We start from the raw sequence: 21351 nt of genomic DNA, 5'->3' as shown, positions 1-21351 counted from the left end.
CGAGGCTAGGGAGGCTTTTACCATGTGCCTGACAGGCAGTTGTTGGTTATAAACTTGTCACATGGGGCTCAGATCGCCTCAAGGCAAAGCTACCTGGCCTGGTTTGGAATGCTTGTTCTTTTTCTTAAAGTCAGCTCTAAAGAATGTGGTATATTAACTCTTGAGAGCTGCTAAACCCTGGCACTGTGCCAGAACAAGTGACGATACAATACTTTTGAGACTGATTTCAAAAATGCTTTTTAAAAAGGCATGTAAATTCCTCACTCGCTTGTATAAACCTGTTAAACTTTATTTTTCAAAACAAATTCCATCTGCTAAGATTTGAGTTGAATTAAGTAGCAAATGATATTTATACTCAGGTAAACAGACCATTCGCACTCACTGTAGACCCTATGTTCCTTCTCACAGCTTTAACCATTTTCTGTGTCCCTACTTTTGAGATCAAACTTCAGATTTTCTGATGCTTGCATGATTGTTGAATAAATTAGAATCTGTAGATGCTAACATACTAACAACTGATTTTAAGCTCAAAAGGCAGCAATGGTGTCCAATGTACTTTTGTGAGCTTTAATGCTCAGTATGGAATACATAACGAACAGATGTTTTATGCCACTAATGGCTATATTCTACATCTTCATGGCTTTTAGTAAATATAATCATGATTCCAAGTCTGAATTACATGAGATGCTTCACTAGAGCTGCAAACATACAAGTTTGTATTTGAAACAAAAATACCAAAGCCATTTTACTGAAAACTAGTTTTATTTTAAAATTAAGTGCATAGCACTCATCTAATTCCATTGGTGTAGACTTTAGCACCATACTTGCTATTTGCAATTAATGTCATAACACAGATACATTTTGGTTTGCAGTCTGTACTTGAGTAGTGTTTATTTAGTGGACTTTGGTAAAGCCCTTCATACATATTAATCTCTTCACAGTACACATTTAATGATGGTCCAGTAATCTCAAAAAAAAAAAAGCCTACTTTGAAGACTAATCAATAAATTAAACAAAACAAAACCCACACAATGCTCCCCCACCCCCCAAAGCTAGCAGTTGTGAGTTGTATTTATATTGAAACCTAATGTTTTAAAAATAGTTCTGGTTCTCCAACCACCCCATCCCACCCCGGGTATGCAGCAATAGTAATCAATTATTTTATTCTACCCTCCCAAAAGATTATTAATCCAGTGTTCTTTAGCTTTTTAAAATATAAATTGGGAAAGTGTTATTAATAAGCTTTTTTAAAAGGCATATTCTTCTATAACAAGTACGGCATATAAACCAATCAATAAAAGTATTTGACAAGACATTAAGTTTCCACAGGCACTGGCTGTTGTTTCAAGTTGGGATCTCTATCCCAATCTCTTACATTCATAGCATTATTGAGGTAGTTAAAATACTGAAAATTGGACTCCAGGTTGCTGGGTTCTGAATGTGAATGTGAAAGATATATTCTCTTTTGAGCCTACTTTCCCCCCAAACAATTCAAGTTTTCTTGAGGTAAGAACTACCAAAATCCAATTAGCAGCCTTCTTTAAAAAGGAAAAGTGATGATACTTTCAGAAAACAATTTTCATGCTTAAAAACTGCCATGAGTGAGAGTTCTTACCTGAGTGGTTTTCATTTTATCTACCAGACTAATACATCCACATCATGCCCTATGTACTCTAAATATAAAAGTTATTTTCTTTTTAAGGAAAGGATATTTCTCTAAGCATTCATGCTGGCAGAAGCTACCCACCCACATTCATCCCCGGGAGCCATCTGGATCAGTCCATCACTGTGTTGAGCCCCTTCCCTTCCTGACAAAGGCCATTGGCTTGATTACTGAGACTCCTGCTGCATACCCACAACATCTTTATAGTAAGTTTGTCTTCAATGCATATTGTGGCAGTCACATATCTGCCACGCAGATTCCCTTCTATTCAAGTGCTATCTTAAAAAAAACACAAAAAGACACATCTTACTAATTTTTAAACCAGAAAGCTTCCCTCCACCAAATCTTTCTTCTCCCACAGAAAAGAGCACAATGTATACAGTTTATCAGTTATTACAATGACTTTTTAACTTTTTAAGGTTATTCTTCCAAAATTCTTTACCCCCAAACTGCCCTTGCTGTAATGACAATTATTGCTGTTTGCAGTTAATACCAGTACAGTGAAATGTCCCAGGGCAGTTGTAGGGTCAATCTAATGAAAGTAGCTACTGAAATTTAGTCATCAGTTACCTTTGCCTGCTTAGACGGACTAGAGCTGGATTCAAAGGTTGCTTAAAAAACCTGTCTTCCACATAACAAAGTGCTGCTCTAGCACAACCTGAGAACTACCCTGGCCACAGTCCCTTCCAAAATAAACCTACAGGACTTTATTCTAGCACTGACCTCTTAGAGTTATGCCATCCCTTGAAATAACTTTTTAAGAATGTCGATTCTGAGTATAAATCACAGATTGCACTGAGAAATGCAAAACCTACATATGTATTATGAATCACAGGAACTACCACTTCATTCTGAGCTATAATATTACGTTCTCATTTGAAAACACACCCTAGCAAGAGTATTTTAACCTATGTTATAAAGGTAGTTCACACTATAACATTCCCAAGGCATGTTGCATTACAGTTAAGTGTTTCCAAGTAGTACAGATTCCCTGAGTTAAATCTATTTTAATTCTAAAAATTTGAGGTTGATCACTTAGGGAAAAAAAGAAAAATTATGACCATGATTTAAAAAACAAGATCTTTTTTACCCTTAATTTTAGTATATTAATCCAGATACCTATACTATTTATGAGAGGAAGTTATATAGAATCATCTAAAAAAATTTTTTCACTGCACAGATTGGTACAGCATAACAATTCGTAAGTTTAAACTTAGTCAAAAATTCATGTGTAGAACAAAAATAAAAAATTGCAGAATAAAAAAACCTTTTCAAAAATTAATACTGTAACTTTCCTTCATAAAAGACTGTTTGGCAAGTCCATAGATAAGATAAACATTTAGTCTTTGACTTAGAAGCCAACATTAGGCCCAGATGCTACCACAGGTCAGTTCTCAAAATGGCAAATTGGAGTCTGTCCAAATTTTCTGTTGTATTGAGTATTTTTGAAATATTTGGACCATCAGCCAGGACTTGAACATTTTTGTCATACAAGGATTTGTTGTAACAGAATTTGACATACTGTTAATTTGCTTAGTCCTCCCAGGATTCATGGTGCATTAAAAGGGATATTCAGTCTTCCTGGTGCTGGCACCTGAAGAGTTCTGATGTCACTTAGATCCCTTTCCTTTTGAACAGAAGTTTACAAAACGCTTACCCATAGCTTCATGTCACAAAGCAGTCTGGGTCAGTTATCAGCTTCACACATAATCACCTTTCAAAACATGGAGTAATACAAGGGTAATGTTCATTTATCTGATAACTCCGGTTATAAGAAACACTCAGACAGGGCTTAACTTCTACTGGTATTGCCAGTGACATCCCAACACCAGTCTGCATGTGCCCAAGGCCCTGAACACTAGTTTGGAAGCCAGCAGGACATGTCTGTAGTGTGTAAGATGAGGTGTGTGTGGTCGATACAATCTGCTGACAGCTTGGTGGTTCTGACGTAGGATGGCGATACTGCAGCGAGGTCTGATGTGTCTGATGGAGATACTGAGGTTGCTGAAAGTGAACTGGCCGTGAGGGCTGGGAGGCTGTCTGGAACACACTTAGTTGCGCTGACTGAGGTCCTGCTTGCCCTCTCTGTTTGTTTGCTTCTTTCACATCATTATCGTGAGCGCTGAAACATGGAGAGAAAGGAAACTATTAAAAATATTACTTGAGAAGAATTTGCAAGAAAGTCAGGCCCCATCCCCAACTCCCCAACAGCTTCTTCCACCACTTGCCACCACTACCCAGGTAGCAGTCACTGCACCATAATTACAACAACAGTGAGACCCCGCTTGTGTCCTTCTAAAGCTATTTCCCTTGATGTGAACCTTCCTGGTAGCTTTGAGTATTATTTCCAGTTTGGGAGCTGTGTCCACAATAAGCACGTAAGTGTGGCTGCCACTTTGGTAACATCCTGGTGGCCCCCAAAATTCAAAGATGTTAGGAATGGGGCAAGGCTGGCCTGGACTGATCTCAGAGTTACTGACTTACAGACACAAAAAAGCAGCTCCTTTCCTTATCATGTGCCCAGAATCATTCTAGCAATGACATCTTCTAACTGGTTAATGGCCAAAAGGGACTCTCCTTCCCCAGAGTTCTGCTCATCCATGGGCTTGCTCATGGCAGCAAGTAACTGCTGCTAAAATCAAATAACCTAGAAACTCTGTGCCTTTCAGAAGTTGTTTTCAGGGCACCTCATGCATGAAAAAAACTGTTAATGAGAAAGTACAAACACAATAATAAAAAGGCTTACATCAATAGTCGTTCAATACACTGTACTAAGAAATCCCAAGAGTAGGCAGTAAGACGATGCAGTCTTGTAGGCCACGTTGGAGAAAGACGAAGTATAATCCTCGAAGAAGCCACACATGCAGCAGCTACTAAAGAAGGTGCATAATTTAGAAAGGCATAATCTGTGGAGACACCAAAAATGAACTTAAGGAACAGAATACACGAGTCACAAGTGCACAAGTCACTTACTGGTATTCACAACAACCCACCTTGCAAAGACACTTCCAGGAAGTAATCTGCATATTTGGCCATGTAGAGTTTAGTCTTTTCCAAGCAAATCATTGGCCAGCCGTCATGAAGATCTGTTTCGTGTACTGCTTCAGAGAGATAATACTCAATGAAATGGGCAGCTGTTGGAAGGCAGAGGTTCCACTGAAAGGTTTCTAATAATAATAGTTCCATATGTAGCAAATTTTGTTTTGTTAATACTAGATTCATATTAGTCATACAACCCAGGCTGTTGAGCTGCTCCAGCTTAGGCACACTATCTTCTTTTTCTTCAAATTTACCTTATAAGAAAAGGGGATGGGAGGGGAGAGAAAATGTTAGGCAAGTGATCATTACAGGTCTAGTCAGTAAAATGGGATTTGCTGTCTTATTGCCAGGATTTAGATCCAAAGACGTAGTTTACCTTACACAGATACAATTGTGCCAGAACCTGTGTTTTCTTTCCCAGTGCCACCATCCCCAACCTTTCCCCAATCCCCTGGAAAAAAAAAAATGCTTGAAATACGTAAACATTTTGTTCTGTGTTCTAGTATAGAATGGAAATAGTCATGTGCCAGTGAAAAAAATAACTCAATCTCATCAGCTGAGTATTTTCAGGAAATTTTTTTTTGCAGTGGGTGGTAGCTAGCAAAATGAATTATTTGATTTTAGAGTAGAAGATAGCTTTAACAATTTAATGTCATAGTTTTATTTGAAATAAAACATAGTTAAGCTCCAATTGTTTCATCTTGGCATCAATATAATCTCAATTCCAGAGAGAGAGAGACTGGAGGGAGAAATTGGGTGAACATTTAACACAAGTACTATCATTCCATAAAAAACCCCATTCCCCACTTCTTCTGAATTCAAAACAAAAATCTAGTCTGTTGAAGAAAAAAGGGGCATGGGGGAGATAGTTTATATCTGCTTTTAAATTCCCTTACTGAAAGCAGAATAGTAAAGACAATATGGCTGAACATTATTCAAAAGGATTAATTTCTTTTCTGGAAATACCTATCTATAAGGTTTCAACTATGCACAGCTGAAGAATAAAGATTCCCTTTCCAGTCCCAGAATGTTTCTATCGATTATGTACCATCTTACACTTTACTTTCCAAACAAGCATTTTACTGTCTCTATATATAAAGCCTTCATTTTAGAAAGTATTTCTAGAACTGATGGCTGGAGAACATTTATAAACTATTAAGTACTATTATGATTTTCCAGATGCAGCAACAGAACCAGAGTTGTCATCAAGCCTCTTTGGGTCTTTGTTCCATGGTGGTCCACAAAAGAAAGGAAATTATAACTAAAGCTCTTACTACTGTGTTCTATTTTAGATTTAAGGTTTAAAACCATCATACTATGATTATTATAGATTTCTCACAATAGATTTTACACCCATACTTGTTCAAAATCATTTGAATGTTTCTATAGCAACACATATTACTATATAAAAATTATTTTAATATTTTGATATATTTCAATATATTTTCATTTCCTTGGAAATTTTATAATTTTATTCTTTAAAAACGTTTTTTGGGAGAAGAACCAGAAAGAATGCCAAACCAGGAGAAACCAGAAGAGTTCCTCTGTGATGATTCTCTTCTACAGGGGATGGGTTTGCACCACACATTAAAGTTGCTACACTCAGCCCAGATGCTCAGTGTACAGGCAGTGGTGCTAGAGCCAGTGCGGATTTGCTCATGTTGGTTTGCTTTGGAGCTGGGGGAAAAATGCTGCCGACTGCCTTGATCTTTGCTTAGGGAGCAGAACTGGTATAAAAGGTGTTTTTCTCCTATGCCAGGAGATTCTAAGCTCATGTGTTGTGAAGAATCTAAGCCCAAAGAAGCTGGAGTGATGGCAGAGAACTTCCTTATATCTAAACCACTCTAAATATTGCTACAGGTAGAAGTTGATCCCAAACTTAAGTAATTCAAACCTTAAGAATCTAGATAGCCTTTCCTAATTAAAATCACATAAAGATCAATTTAACAAGTTTTGCCAATAGCAAATACTTAAAGTTGAAAGCACTAAAGTGGTCTGTATGACACAATTATCCAGCATATTGCCTGAAAAAAGAAGAGGAAACCAATGTTCTTTGTATAAAGTGAAATTCTTCAGAAGGAGAATGACCTAGAAATTTGGTTCAGTGTCTCTGGATGAATCATTACAGCTTTCAAGCACCCTGCCATTTGTGTAGCAACAGCAATACTGACAGAATACTTCAAAGGAATACTGTAGAAATTAATGAGTTTATTTATATTATGCTTAAAGTTCCTTTGAAGAAATTAATACATCGTAATTGAAGGAGTAAGAATGTTTCATATTATCTCTTTGAAATCTTCAACACTGGGAAAAAAATTGCATATGACCAATTTCACTGCTCAAAAACCAAGGTAGTGAGGTTGGTCAATCCATTTAAGGTCAGATAAGTTCAATCAAACCAAAAATGGAAGCCAAAAGGAAAATTTATATCTGAATTCCCAAATTTGCACTTCTAGACCAGAACTGACAGATTTCTATATTATTAAGTATCTATGAGATGTTTGCATTTATAAAATATTTGGCTACTACAAGTGTGAAGGACTTTGCATATTGATCTTGCTAAGTTAAGAATAATCTGCATTCTGAATAAATAACCATACTTGAAGTTTTAATTCAGGGTTCAAATTTTTTGGAACTTTTCCATTATGTATAGTAATAAATATTCAGATACATGGATATTAAAAGATTTCAAAAAGTGTGATAATGTCAATGAGTACCTGCATTCATATCTATAGTTTTTGTTGTGCTGACTTCTATGCATATGTTCATTTTAAGTTTACTTATCCACATTACGACACACAGATCACAAAGATCAGTTTCTTCAATTGAAAGGAAATACCAGAAGCCATGTGAGTATATTGATAAAGGCCCCAAACAGGAAATAAGGGCACAGGAAATTCATATCTGCTTCCCAGAAAATAAAGAATTAGAGGCCATAGAAACAAAAACACTGGGTTGTCTTTCCTTTATAGGATATGTTCATATCAGCCATGGAAACCAACACATTTTCAAAGCCAGCAGTGAATAGTAGGTATGTGGTAGAGATTTATATACTGAATAGGGCACGGATCAGATGTCACCAAGTGCTCTGCCAATCCACATTCTATTGTTTTATTACTAAGTAGGAGAAAAAGTCATCCCTAACATATACTAAGAATTATCACAAATTTATAACATGAATCTAATATAAAAGTGGGCAAAGAAAAAGGTAATTCATAGAAAAAAAATTCTAAGCTCATTAAAAATTGAGATGTAAATTAAACCAGCTGTGAGATACAAATTTTCACAGATCAGTAAAAAGCTTTGCTAACCCAGTATTGGTTGGCAAGGGGAAACAAGTACTTGTTACAAATTGTTACTACTATAAGCCTCTGTCTCACTTTTCACTTTGTCTTGACTCCAAGATCATTTCTTAGTTATGTAAGATCTTGAGCAAATTATGAGAAATCTTATCTCCAAGATTACTTCCACATGCTCCATAAATGTAATGTTGGTCACAGAAGCCAAGGGAAGCCAGGGCATACATGTGAAAGAGTTGGAATAGCAGAATTTCCCTGGACAAATTAGGGTCCAGTTTGAAATAGGCCAAAACCTTTAGGGTAAAGGAGGCAGGCTAAAGGTAACAGAGCAACTTATGGGGGAATTAATAATTACCATGCTAATCTTTTAATGTTTCCATTTCCTACATGCTTTTAAACATATTACCCCCACTTGATCCTCAGAACAACTTTCTAAGGTGTCTTTATTTCCATCTTATAAAGAAATAACCTGAGATTCAAGGGTTGTTGAAATTCATATTGCTGATAAGATTCCAACCCAGGGAATCCATCACTATGGTCATTGCTCGAAAACACTACACATAGCTCTCCAATCAGAGATAATCTGTAGGCTCTTTCTTCTAATAGTATAGACATAAGCATTTGCTTCTAGAACTTACAAAGTATGCTCCATCTTTGGCCAAACCACTTACAGCTTCCCATTACAATGAACTCCACAAATTTAAAACAGGAATCAGACATTGAAAACAGGTTATCAGTTTATAAGAATCCTAAGCTCTTCTGCTGTAAAGTTACAGACTAGGGTTGGGGAGCAACGGTAAAGAGACTGCTGCCTGCTAAGGGCCAACCTCTTCAATTCCCGACCTTGGTATAGAACTGATAGCTCAAACTCTTTTGAACAACTTGCTACTTGCGAGGAGCAGAACTCCTTAAGAATACCTCACATACATTCCTACTCTCGTGCAAAAGGAAGAATGTAAAAGCAATTCTTTCCTCAAGGAAAGGGAAATCAGGAGTCATCAGCAGAAAAAAGAGGGAGGTATCCAGTTCTTTCAGTAATAAGTGATAATTCATATTTGAACCCTAGCAAATACAGATCCTAATGCCTAATTACTGGAAAGTCACAAATAACTACATCTTACCACTGATATTAATCCAAATAGTTCAATAAAATAAATTGTTCATGACCTTAAACTAATAGAAATATATAATTTAAAAATAACAACAATTGAAAACTCAATTCCAACCAACCTAAGATGGTACACAAAGATGACCCTCCCACTTGGCCCACACTACACTTCAAGAATTACAGGCATAGAGCAGGTGGGACATGGTAGTGTTAAAATGACAGTGATGGCCACACAGTTACTTTCCATTAATGATACCAAGCTTTTAAAATAATCTAACTTGCATGTCTGATTTCCAATGACACTCTACTATAAACTGATTCTATAATAAACATTCTGTACAATAACAAAAAGCCATTTTATTTGTGGACTCACATCTAAACTGTCAAGTGTGAGCTTTTCCAATCTTATACAAACTATTAAACCCCAAAGGGCTTCACAGCCAGTGATTAAACACATACAGTATTACACACATGGTTACTTACGAGCATGAAACTTTAATTAGAGGCTAAATTAAAGGTTAATTATAAATATACAAGCATTACCTCTCTGGCTCCTGGGTGGGGGGTGAGGGGTGAGGGATGAGTGAAGTGTCTGAATTTTAGAGAACAATAGATTAAAGGGGAAATGTAGATATTCAGGAAGTAAATGGTATTCTAAGAATTTTGCTCAACGTACATGGGGATGAGACTGGAAAGATGGCTGGGTCCAGATGAAAGATTCTAAACACTACATTAAGCAGCTTCCACCTTAACATACAGGCAGTGGGAAGTCATGCTGCAGCTGTGTTTTATTTACATTCAGCCTGGTTCTACAATGGATCTGAAATAACTTACAAAAGGACATTCCAGGGGATAAAATAAGTAGTTGAGGTCATCAGATCAAAGAAAGAACAAAGGTCGGAAAATAAAATCTGAGAAGAGATTAGTACCAGAAATGATATTACACAGGACTACATTTGGTTTCAGGTTTGTAAGCAGCCAAGCACAGAAGTGCTCAAGAACTTTAGTGGCATGGATATAGGGGGAATGTTCCTTATTTCATCCCAGCCATATTTGACCCCAAAACCTCAAGTGGGAGAGGTGAAGGTTATCAGTATATCTACGTACTACTTTAAGATTCTATTGTAATGACATGGATAATACAGAAACTACATTACTGATTTAACTTCAATATCAAATACAATCTTTATCCCTCAAGTGGGAGTTAAAAGTGAAGGTTATCAATACATCTACATACTATAAATTTCTACTGTAATGACATGAATATAGAAACTATATTACTGATTCAACTTCCATATCAAATACAATCTTCCACATTATTAAAAGAAAGAAACATAATTTCAATTCCTTTACGTGCCCTATCTTCAGTGAGAGTACCAACAAGCAATGAAATGAGATACAGGAAAATGTAAAGAGAAAGAGAGGCCAAAAGGTCCACCAGTATTTTCTGTACTGAGTAACAAACATGGTTGTATCAGATTGTATCTTGGAGCCTACTACATAGTTGGTCTAATGCATAAGCAAAAGTTTTCACATTTGTAGTAGTTGCACATTAACTTTTAGTTCATTAAGCCAACTCATTATGTAGTCAGTAGAAAGTATTTTAATATAAGAGTATGGTACTTTTAAGACAGTTTCTCAACTTTAGCTCCATTGATGTTTTGGGACACAGAATTTTGTTATGGGGAACTGTCCTGTACACTACAGGATGTTTAGCAGCATCCCAGGCCTCTATGTACTAGATGCTAAAAAAGCATCTCCCACTCTATCACCAGATGTGACAATCAAACGTCTGTACACATTGCCAAGTGTTCCCTGTGGGACAAAACTGCTCCTGGTTTAGACTGTTTTAAGACAATGGTTCTCAATTGGAAGGTAAAGCAAAATCACCTTTGGAACTTTTTCAAAAAGTTAAAAAATACCCAGTACCCATTATGTAGATTTTGTCTTAGTAGATCTGGAGTGGCCGAGGATGTACGGCTTAGGCACATGTTTTTAACAGGTTCCAAAGCCATTTTTCAATGTCTGGTTAAGAATTATTGCACTGAGAAGCACTTTTAAGCTTCCTGATACTAGTGAACTGGAATGAATGGGATTTGATGATATTTCACTGAGTTCTACATAAATTTATTTTATTACATAAACATCAGAAATTTCCAGTCATGTAAATCAGATTCATACTTACTTGCTAGAAGCAGGCAGGAAAGCGCAACTAAATGCAGCTGCTGGATAGAGATGTCATAGCGGTCCATAAACAGGTCCAGTAAATAGACAGCAAGATGGCGGGCAGAAGGGCAGAGCGTGAAGCGATTGCTCACAATGGCAATCAAGTCAGCAAAATACCGTCTGAGACTTAATTGAGGGGACTGGCCTTTATAGGAGGGCAACTTCAGCTCCTAAGTCAAAAGGAACAACATTTAGTCTGACCTATCTGTAGACTTACCCCACAATGCAATGACTTAACATTGTTTTTCCAATATATTAGTATTACAAGTGCCTAAAACATACTTTTCTTGACTGGAATACAAAAATGAAAAAGTTAAGTGGAAGGATAATGAATGACACTTAAAACCAAAATTTTCTCCTTATTCTTAACCACCTCTGATGTGAACAATTATAGATGTTCTTGTTTCTTGCTTTCTCGAATGGATTCATCTTACAAAGATTTTTAATAAGGGAATCCTATTTTCCCTACCAGGTGTTTTCAGAAAAACATCCCTGACAAAAAACCAACCACATAACACACACACATCCCTACACCTCTCCAAGATGCTCAAAACTTTTGGTTAAAGGGTAATAGATAAGTGGAAATGCTGCATGCAGTATTATACTTGCATTAGTGTAGAAACCAGTACCTATACACTAGTATCTTCTAATTTTGTTTCCCTTTTAGCAGTTTTATGATCTGTCCTTTCCCATCATCCTCTCATACACCTAAAATCACTGTTCAATCTCAGGACTATATCAACTTGTTTTTTAAAAATTGGAAAAATTATATACTATTAAAATATTTCCAGAGCATAGAGAAAGATGAAAAGCTTCCAAATTCATTTTATAAAATCAGCATAATACTGATACTAAACCCAACACGTATCACAAAAGAAGAAGTAAACAGGGATATGACACCAAAAGCAGAACTCCCCATGCCCTGCAAAAAAAGAAAAAAGAAAAAGAAAAGAGAAAGGGGACTTTAACAAAATTAAAAACTTTTATTTAACAAAAGATGCTATCAACAGAGTAAAAGGGCAACCCGCAGAATGGATGAAAATATTTATAATCATATCTGATAAGGGGTAAATATCTAGATTATATAACTTATACAACTGGACAACAAAAAAACCTGATTATAAAAATGGGCAAAGGACTTGAATAGACATTTCTCCAAAGATACATACAAATGCCCAACAAATATCATGAAACATGAAAAAGATGTTTGTTCAGCATCACTCATTATTAAGAAATGCAAATCAAAACCACTAACAGCACTTCACACCTAGTTGGATTGCTATTATCAAAAACAAACAAAAAAACAAAACCAGAAAATCACAAGTGTTAGCTTTAATGTGGAGAAATTGGAATCCTTGTGCATTACTGGTGGGAATGTAAAATGATGTAGTTGTTACAGGTAACAGTATGGCAATCCCTCAATAAATTAAACAGAGTTATGATCCAGCAATTCCACTTTTAGGTATATACTCAAAAGAACTGAAAGCAGGGACTTGAAGAGAGATTTGTACACACATGTTCAAAACAGGATTATTCACAATAACCAAAAGGTGGAAACAATGCAAATGCCCACCAGCAGATGAATGGATAAACAAAATGTGGTATATACATGGAATATTATTCAGACTTAGAAAATTCTGATAATATGCTACATGGATGAACCTTGGAGACAGTATGCTAAATGAAAAAAGTCACAAAAGAACATTTATTGTATGATTCCACTTAATGAGTTACTTAGAATAGTCCTATTTATAGGGACAGAAAGTAGAACAGTGGTTATCAAAAGCTAGAGAGTAGGAAACTGGGGAGTAATCGTTCAATGGGTATGGAGTTTCAGTTTGGGAAAATGAAAAAGTTCTAAAGATAGTGGTGACAATACAAATGTACCTAATGTCACTGAACTGTACAGTTAAAAATGGTTAGAATGGTAAGTTTTACGTTATGACAGGTGCTGGCAAGGTTGTGGAGAAAAAGGAACGCTTTTACTGTTGGTGGGAGTGTAAATTAGTTCAACCATTGTGGAAGACAGTGTGGTGATTCCTCAAAGACCTAGAGGCAGAAATACCCTTTTACCTAGCAACCCCATTACTCGGTATATAACCAAAGGAATATAAATCATTCTACTATAAAGACACATGCACGTGTATGTTCATTGAAGCACTATTCACAATAGTGAAGCTATTCACAGCAAAGACATGGAATCAACCTAAATGCCCATCAATGATAGACTGGATAAAGAAAATGTGGTACATATAGACCATGGAATACTGTGCAACATAAAAAGGAACAAGATCACATCCTTTGCAGAGATATGGATGGAGCTGGAGGCCATTATCCGTAGCAAACTAATGCAGGAAAAGGAAACCAAATACCGCATGTTCTCACTTATAAGTGGGAGCTAAATGATGAGAACCCATGGACACATGTTGGGGGGAACACCACACACTGGGGCCTGTCGGAGGGTTGGGGTGGGAGGAGGAAGAGGATCAGGAAGAATAGTATATGCTAGGATTAATACCTAGGTGATGGGATGATCTGTGCAGTAAACCATCATGGCAAACGTTTACCTATGTAACAAACCTGCACATCCTGCACACGTACCCCTGAACTTAAAAGTTTGGGGAAAAAAGTTTTATGATGATACATTTTACAATAAATGAAAAAGGAAAGTTATATATTCACCTAAATTAATATTATCTAAGATAAATGGATAAATAGTCAATGTAATTTAGTAGTATAGCCAAAGAATACATCAATTCTGGTTGTTTTTTGAGACACGGTCTCCTTCTGTAGCGCCAGCTGGAGTACAGTGGCACTATCTTGGCTCACTGCACCCTCCACCTCCCAGGCTCAAGCAATCCAACCACCTCAACCTCTGGGGTAGCTGGGACTACAAGCACTCACTGTCATACCCAGTTACTTTCAGTAGAAACAGGGTCTCGCTATGTTACCCAGGCTGGTCTCGAGCTCACAGACTCAAGTGATCCACCTGCTTTGGCCTCCCAAAGTGTTGAGATTACAGGTGTGAGCCACCATGCTTGGCCAAAAAAAAATTTTTTTTTTCACATAAAGATGCCGATTTCTCATGCAGCTCCTAGGATTTTTTTCTCCTTAACTGTTTCTTCGGATCTTTATGATGGTGTAAGTGAGTGGCAACTTTACCTTTGCTGCTATCATGTGACATTTATTGAGCATCTCCCACGTTGCAGACACTATACTAACCCAGGCATAAAAGCTGGAAAAACAGTCTTAAGCCTATCTCTAGCAGGTGAATCAAATACATAGATTATCACACGATATAGTCATCACAGGTTATTATGGCAACACTTAGGAAGAAAATCTAACTTAACTCAGGGATTAGGGAGTTGGGAAAAAAGGCAACACCAGATCAGGTTTTTCCCAAAAAGTGGCCTGAACATGGTCTTAAAGACTCCCTGGAAAACACTGATGGACCACTTTCTTAATGTTTCTCACAAAGCTAGAATTGTTCCCATTTGTCAAGGTTCCTAAAAACAGTTTCTCAAACAGCCTATCACACTAACTATACACAGCAAAATAATGAGAAGAAAGGAGACAAAAGGGTGTAAGGTGACAGCTGCTTTGTAGGGGTTTTTTTTTTGAGGGAGTGGATAGTTGGCATGATTTCCATTTATTGTCATTTTCACTCTTCCCTAGTAAACACAGTGCTAGTCACACTAAATATTTCTCCACAAACCTTGGGCCTAAACATAGAACACCTTCCGCAGTATCTCAGTGGCAACGGCACAAAGGAAGACCTAAATGTGGATGCTCTAAATTATAGATAAGATTAGACTATGAAGGCAAGGATCATGTCTTGTTCACTGTTATTGCTCTAACACCTGGCATAATATCATGTATGTCATAAATAATCAACATGTTGAAGAAAAACAGATGACTATCCAACTGAATCACCAATTAATAGCCTGGAATTACCACGTCTTTTCTAGGAGAAAAGTCCATTTTAAGTTTCCTTCAGTGTATTACAAACAGTGGTCTCTCCAGTTCCACAAGTTTAAGTTTTACTGATTAATGTAAATTATTTATAAAGTGTTGCCAGTAGGAACCACGGTTTGCATAATGCTTAAACATAAAGACAACCCAGGGCAGTAGGCCATAGGTGGCCCAAGAAAACTTTCAGTGGCATTCCTTCAGACCCTGTGGTACCTTGTCCTCTGATAGGTCATAAGCAACTTGAGTGTAGGGTTGGGTCTTATGCCTTGGATGCTCCAGAAACTAATTCACAAAAGCCTTCAACAAATCTAAATCTAGAAAAAACAAACAAAAACAAACCAAAAAAAAAAAAAAATCCCATGTCCAACCTCAACTGACAAAATTAATTCAGATAATCATTCATGAATTAAAATGATACACACATAAAATGATTGAAAACTACAGAAATCACCAAGAAAAACCTTTTAAGTGTCATGCCAATTAAAAAATGTATTCTTGGCTGGGTGCAGTGGCTTATGCCTGTAATCCCAGCACTTTAGGAGGCCCAGGCAGGTGGATCACCTGAGGTCAGGTGAAACTCCAACTCAAAAAAAAAGTACTCTTAATATCAACTAATTTCACCACATACCAGAGGGATAAAGAGGCTGACACTTAAAACACTTTTCAAAATATGTACAACTCTATTAATTTTTTTAAAAAAGAAAAAATTGCACGTTGAAAGATGACATCTGCCAAAGAAGAAAAGATCAAAAGCGTATCTGGACAATTTTCCAAGTAAAGAACCTGTAACTCTTTCCTAAGACTCCAGAGATCCCACTAGTTAGAATTTTTATGCGGTACAAACCATCTCCTAGGGGGCTGAACTGTATTTTAGTGAATCTCAGAAACTGAATGTCAGAATTAGGAAGTAGCATTTAGAAATCTCAGGCCTAGAAAAGGGTAACAATTTAAGTTAGAATTAGGTTTTCCAATCTACTTGACCTGGTCAGAAACTCAAGATAAAAAGTTCGTTATCATTCCAGGATCTCAACCCCAAGATTCAGAATCCTTTTTGTTGAAAGAGTCAGCTATTTTGCTTCTTTCTCAATTTTCTACATTTAACAAATGGCTTTCTTTATCCAAGGTGAAACTGAGTTAAGTTAGAGATCATTTTGGATCTGGTCTCTCTTTTGGTTATCAAAGAGGCAGAAATGTCTCATTAATCTGCCTAATGTGCCTTGCCACATGCAGAATAAAATCGTTACTTAATAGTAACAATATACAGACTCTGCTTTGTGTTGGAAAAGTATTTTTTTCGCAATATCTATTAAGTATATTAGGTCTACTTTCTGCCTTTGATATCAGCAGGAAGGGGCGGCCAACTCCCTCCACTTTAGGGCTTTTGAACAGCCCAAATCCTGAGGGGTAAGCGATAAGAAGTTATCACTTTGTGCTTACTATTTACCAAGAGCAGTTTCTAAGCACATGTACAGTACTAACTTTAGTTTCACAATCGCCAGAATCATAAAGCACACTCGTATTATTCCTCATTCTACAGATGAGGAAATCAAGAAACAGAAATTTAACTTGTCCCAGGTCTTACAGTAAGGGAGCGGAAAGGTTGAGGAATTTATGTACAAAAGCGACTTAAACTGGCTGCATGCAACGGCAACTCTCGAACAAAGAGGGCTGTTCTGCCCAACAAAAATTCAGTATATATATCTTTTAAAATACAAGATCAAATTCATGATCCACCTGGATATCAGAACGTCCCTTTCCACGTTCCCTGGCCCAACTACAATCTCCCTCCCCATTCAAGTTGCAGGTTCTTCTGATACATCCCAGAGAAGGAGCCAAGAAGTTAATTAACCTTGAGCAAATGAGCAAACTCGTCTTTTCTGGCCCAGAAGATAGTGAGTAAAGAACCTGACCAGACCTTCTAGAGAGCCGAGATTCAGAACAACTGGCGCGAGACACAGGAGAAGGCAGGCCGGGCCTCGGAGTTACCTTGTAGCGAAGCGCTTGGTGAATGTCGGCGGCCAGCTGTCCTCGCCACCACTGCCCCTCCAGCTCCATGGGACCCGGCGGCGCGCCCAACCCGACGCGGCAACTCGAGTCTGTAAGACACACCCCAGGCGCGGTCACTGCCGGCTCCCCCGCGACCCTCTGTGCCCCCTCCCCGGGGGGTGTGACCTCAGGCCACCCGGTGTGGCTGCTCATCTTCACCTGACTCTTCCTCAACACAGCCCGACCCGAGTCGTTTCCCCCAACGCCACACGCGAGGCCGGGTCTGCCCCTCAGTAAGAGCCGAAGGACTCTGAGACTCCCTGCCCGACTGTGTGTCGGGCAAAAGGGGATCCACTCGGGCCCTGAGGTGCCAAAGCGCGGAGCCAGGTGCGAGCTCGGGAAGAGCTGGGGGAGGCCCAGCTGGGGCTCCCTGCGTCCGGCGCTGGAGCCCTCCCGCCCGTCCTGAGCAGCGGGGAGAGGTGACACGGTCATTGCCCCGCTGAGGGGAAACGCTCCCATGGAAAAGTCCGGGGGTGACCGTCTGCCTGGCCGGGGGTCTCCGCGTAGACGTCGGGGGCCTGCTCCTTCCCGAGACCCCCGAGAAACGCACGTTCCGCGCGGCCTCAGAAAGGGGAACAAAAGGCCGGGCCAGCCAGGCTCTGCGCCTCACCCCGGGAGGGTCCGCTGCCTCGCGCCTACCCCAGGCCTGCCAAGCCGCCCGGCCCCACGCTGGCTCCCTTACCCGGAACCGCGGCCCTTACAGCCCCAGCCCCGCCGGCGTGCGGGGGACGCCGGCCCCGCTCATGTTGCCGACAGTCGGCCGCTAAGCGCCGGCCTCAGCTCGGGCCCAGCGCCTGGACGCTCGCGCCGCCCATTGTTAAAGGACCGGCAGGCGGCTCCGCGTACAAAGCCAGCGCGGGGGCACTTGAGGCCCCGCCGCTGCCAATCTCGTCTCGCGATACAGCGGGGTCGCCCCGAGCCGTCCAATCGGCGGTCGGGCCGGGTCCAGGTGCAGAGCCAGGCGGCGGCGCGGCGGCTCCCGCCTGGGCTGGGTGAGCATCGCGGACGGCGCGGCGGGGCCTGGCGCTTCGGTTGCCGGGGCGCGCAGCCGCCACCTACTGCGAAGCTGGCCTGATCGCGGGCTGGGGTCGGCAGAGTGCCGGAGAAATTGTAACGTGGATCCCTGCAGTGACCAATCTAGTTAGGCCACTCACCTGCTGAGAACCTTCGATGGCTCCTCGGTGCCCGCGGAGCAAAGTTCCGACGCCTCCGTTTGGCGTTTAAAAGTCTTCACAGCATGGATTCGGTTTGCCTTACTTCACGTTGCACCAGCCCCTTCCATCCCAGGGGCTGCTCCGTGGATCATCAGGCCCTCTAAATGTGCTTTAGCTGTTTCTGCAGCCCCTGAAGCGTTTTTTTTTTTTTTCCTATGAAATTCTCTCTTTTTAAGTTCCACCTCAAACTCCGCCTTTCTTCTAGAAATCTAATTAATCTCTTCCCCCTCCTTATTTTCGTTGCTGTAGGGATTCCCAAGAGCTTTGAATGAAGCGATTTAAGATTACTTCTAGTAACCTTGCTTGTCAAACCCATGGTGGATGTAATTAACCATCTGTGCTCGTAAATCAGGAAACTGCACAACTGTGAGAACACTCCGACGTCAATTGAGGTGATATGGGGGCTGAAATGTGATTAGAAGAAACCTAATCAATTCTATTTTAACCTCTGGTGGATTATCACAAAAGAGGTGGATGGTAACCCTAGGACAGTGAGACTGCCCACTTTTCTGAGACTGTAGATCAATCTCTTAATAGTAAAGCGTAAATATTTTAAAAACTTCACCCCTTTTACTTTGAATCCTTTGTCCAAAAAGATACATGATGATAAAGAACTACTACAAAGTGATTAATACATGTTACGTGATTCTGGGTGGCATCTTCATCCATTTGAAGATTATCAGCAGACATATATATGAGCCGTACCCTATCCATAGACGATGCTTATACCCAGGAGAGCAGGCCCGCAGGAACCAAAGGCAAGAAAAGGGAAACTCAGGAGCTGAAGGTGGCAGATCCCAGCCTAACCTGACATAGTCCAGGGAGAAGGCTGTCCTGGCCTGTCTCTCAGTTGCAGGGGTCCTCTAGAGTGAAGGTAGACACATCAGGCTAAAAGTTTCATGCTGTTTTTAGTGGCATTTAAATAATATCTACCTCCTTGGGTTCCATTTCATGACTATTAAACAACTTTATAATAATTTGGTTTCTAAATGACTTAACCGTCCAGGGCCTATGTAAGAATACTTTCAGAAAAATGGGGCACAGACTATAATCGTTAGTATAAGAAGTAGACTGTGTTTATGGTTTCTACTTTGAAAATATTGTTCACTGGGATATATTTGTTCAGAAATCATTATTATTTTCTGGACTTGCCTTGTGATGAGAAGACTTCAATGTCCATTTCCTTTTATGGATTAATGTTCATTTTACACATATGTTTTGCCCTAGTGTGTCTTAGATTGTAAATCCTTAAAATGCAAAGTTCAGGCTTATTATGATTTCTTTAATTCCTTTAGAGCAAGGTGGACACAATAAGGTATTTACTTAACTCCTAAATAAAATCTCTGCTCTCATAGAGTTTTTATTCCACTAGGAAGAGAGAGAGAATGAACAACAACAAAAAAACATATCACATGGTGACAAGTGATGTGAAGAAAAACAGAAAAAAAGGCTAGAAAGTGACCATGGGTGACCTGAGTGTGGTGGCTCACGCCTGTAATCCCATCACTTTGGAAGGCTGAGGCCAGATTACCTAAGGTCAGGAGTTCGAGACCAACCTGGCCAATATGGTGAAACCCCATCTCTACTAAAAATACAAATATTAGCCGAGTGTGGTGGTGGGCACCTATAATCCCAGCTACTCAGGAGGCTGAGGCAGAAGAATCGCTTGAGCCCAGGAGGCAGAGGTTGCAGTGAGCTGAGATCGCACCACTGTACTCCAGCCTGGGTGACAGCGCCAGACTCTGTCTCAAAAAAAAAAAAAAAAAAAAGAAAGTGACCATGGGTGGACTTTGTTTCATGATAAGGTAAGGCATGCAAAGGCCTGAGGGAAGTGAGGGAGTAGGCACATATCAGACTGAGGGAATGGTACATGCAAAGGCCTGAGAGAAGTGAGGGAGTAGGCACATATCAGGCTGAGGGAACGGTACACGCAAAGACTGTAAAGGGGAAGTGAGGCAGTAGGCACATATCAGGCTGAGGGAACAGTACATGCAAAGACTCTAAAGTGAAGGCGTGTTTGGAGTGAAAATAGAGGCCACTGTCTGGAGTGAAGAGATAGGAAAGATGTTCTAAGTCAAGGAAGCACTGATTACCAACGGTATGAAAGAATGGAAGTAAAAAGGCAGAACATCTATATAAAGGGCAGAATAGGGAAACTGCAGAGTATATTGTGACTGCAGCGTAAGGCACAGGTAGATTTGACAAGAGATGAGGTGGGACTAGATTCTCTGGAAAGCTTCTGTAACTCAAGGAACTTTAGACAGTGGAAAAGCACTGATTTTTAATTGTTTAGGTTTTTTAAATGAATGCATGAAAAAGGTAGATTTCAAGCCATAGAATACTGTATACAGTGACTAGCAAGTCTCTTTTCCTCCCCGATCCCAGTTTTTTCCAGAGGCGACACCATTACTCTTTTGTAGCCTTCCAGGGATATCCAGGTATTTATACCCATGCATATATATATATAAAACTCCCTTGCCTCATTTTGTGTACAAATGGTAGTGTGTCACATGCTCTGTTGTGTACCTAGATTTTGTCATGCAGAATATTCCGGCGAACTTTCCATAACAGGACATCCAGGATTCCTTTTAATGGCAGCATCATATTCTACTGGATGCAAAGGCCTGGGAGCCAAAATCCCTGGGCTCTGGTTCTCGTTTCTTGATTTGTTGCTATTTGTAGTAGTCAACTTGTTGCAACTACTATTCATATCTACCATCTCTCAGTTGGACTTGTACAGTAGTCTCTTCACTGGTTTTATTGCAACTACTCCTGTTCTTGAAA

General features: G+C 39.5%; 1 protein-coding gene and 1 long non-coding RNA gene across 8 annotated transcripts in view; one reads left to right on the top strand and one right to left on the bottom strand.

The window, feature by feature from the left end:
• The window catches only part of LOC126962110 (uncharacterized), a 67662-nt gene that overhangs the window by 25292 nt on the left and 21019 nt on the right, over positions 1-21351 (top strand). The window contains exon 3 of one of the 2 annotated variants that reach the window (XR_007728595.1): positions 18817-18959. The exons of the other annotated variant lie outside the window; for it this stretch is intronic. This is a non-coding gene — a long non-coding RNA (uncharacterized LOC126962110). The remainder of the gene's footprint in view (positions 1-18816; positions 18960-21351) is intronic. 2 annotated transcript variants of the gene reach the window in all.
• CCNJ (cyclin J) lies at positions 744-18353 on the bottom strand. Of its 6 annotated transcripts, none has more exons than XM_050802913.1 (6): positions 18036-18353; positions 17294-17403; positions 11295-11505; positions 4657-4956; positions 4410-4536; positions 744-3785 (listed from the first exon to the last, which is right to left on the bottom strand). In XM_050802913.1, the coding sequence occupies exons 2-6, from the start codon at positions 17360-17362 to the stop codon at positions 3374-3376; spliced, it is 1119 nt and encodes a 372-aa protein (XP_050658870.1). In that variant the 5' UTR covers positions 17363-17403; positions 18036-18353; the 3' UTR covers positions 744-3373. The 6 variants fall into 6 exon arrangements, with proteins under 6 accessions (XP_050658870.1, XP_050658869.1, XP_050658871.1 ...); XM_050802912.1 differs by having other exon boundaries at positions 4410-4569; positions 18036-18199; XM_050802914.1 differs by having other exon boundaries at positions 4410-4533; positions 18036-18199.

The sequence above is a fragment of the Macaca thibetana genome, chromosome 9 (assembly GCF_024542745.1).
Source record: "Macaca thibetana thibetana isolate TM-01 chromosome 9, ASM2454274v1, whole genome shotgun sequence".
Lineage (NCBI taxonomy): Eukaryota > Metazoa > Chordata > Mammalia > Primates > Cercopithecidae > Macaca > Macaca thibetana.
The sequence above is the reverse complement of the archived record's forward strand: the minus strand, read 5'-3'. Positions and strand labels throughout refer to the sequence as shown.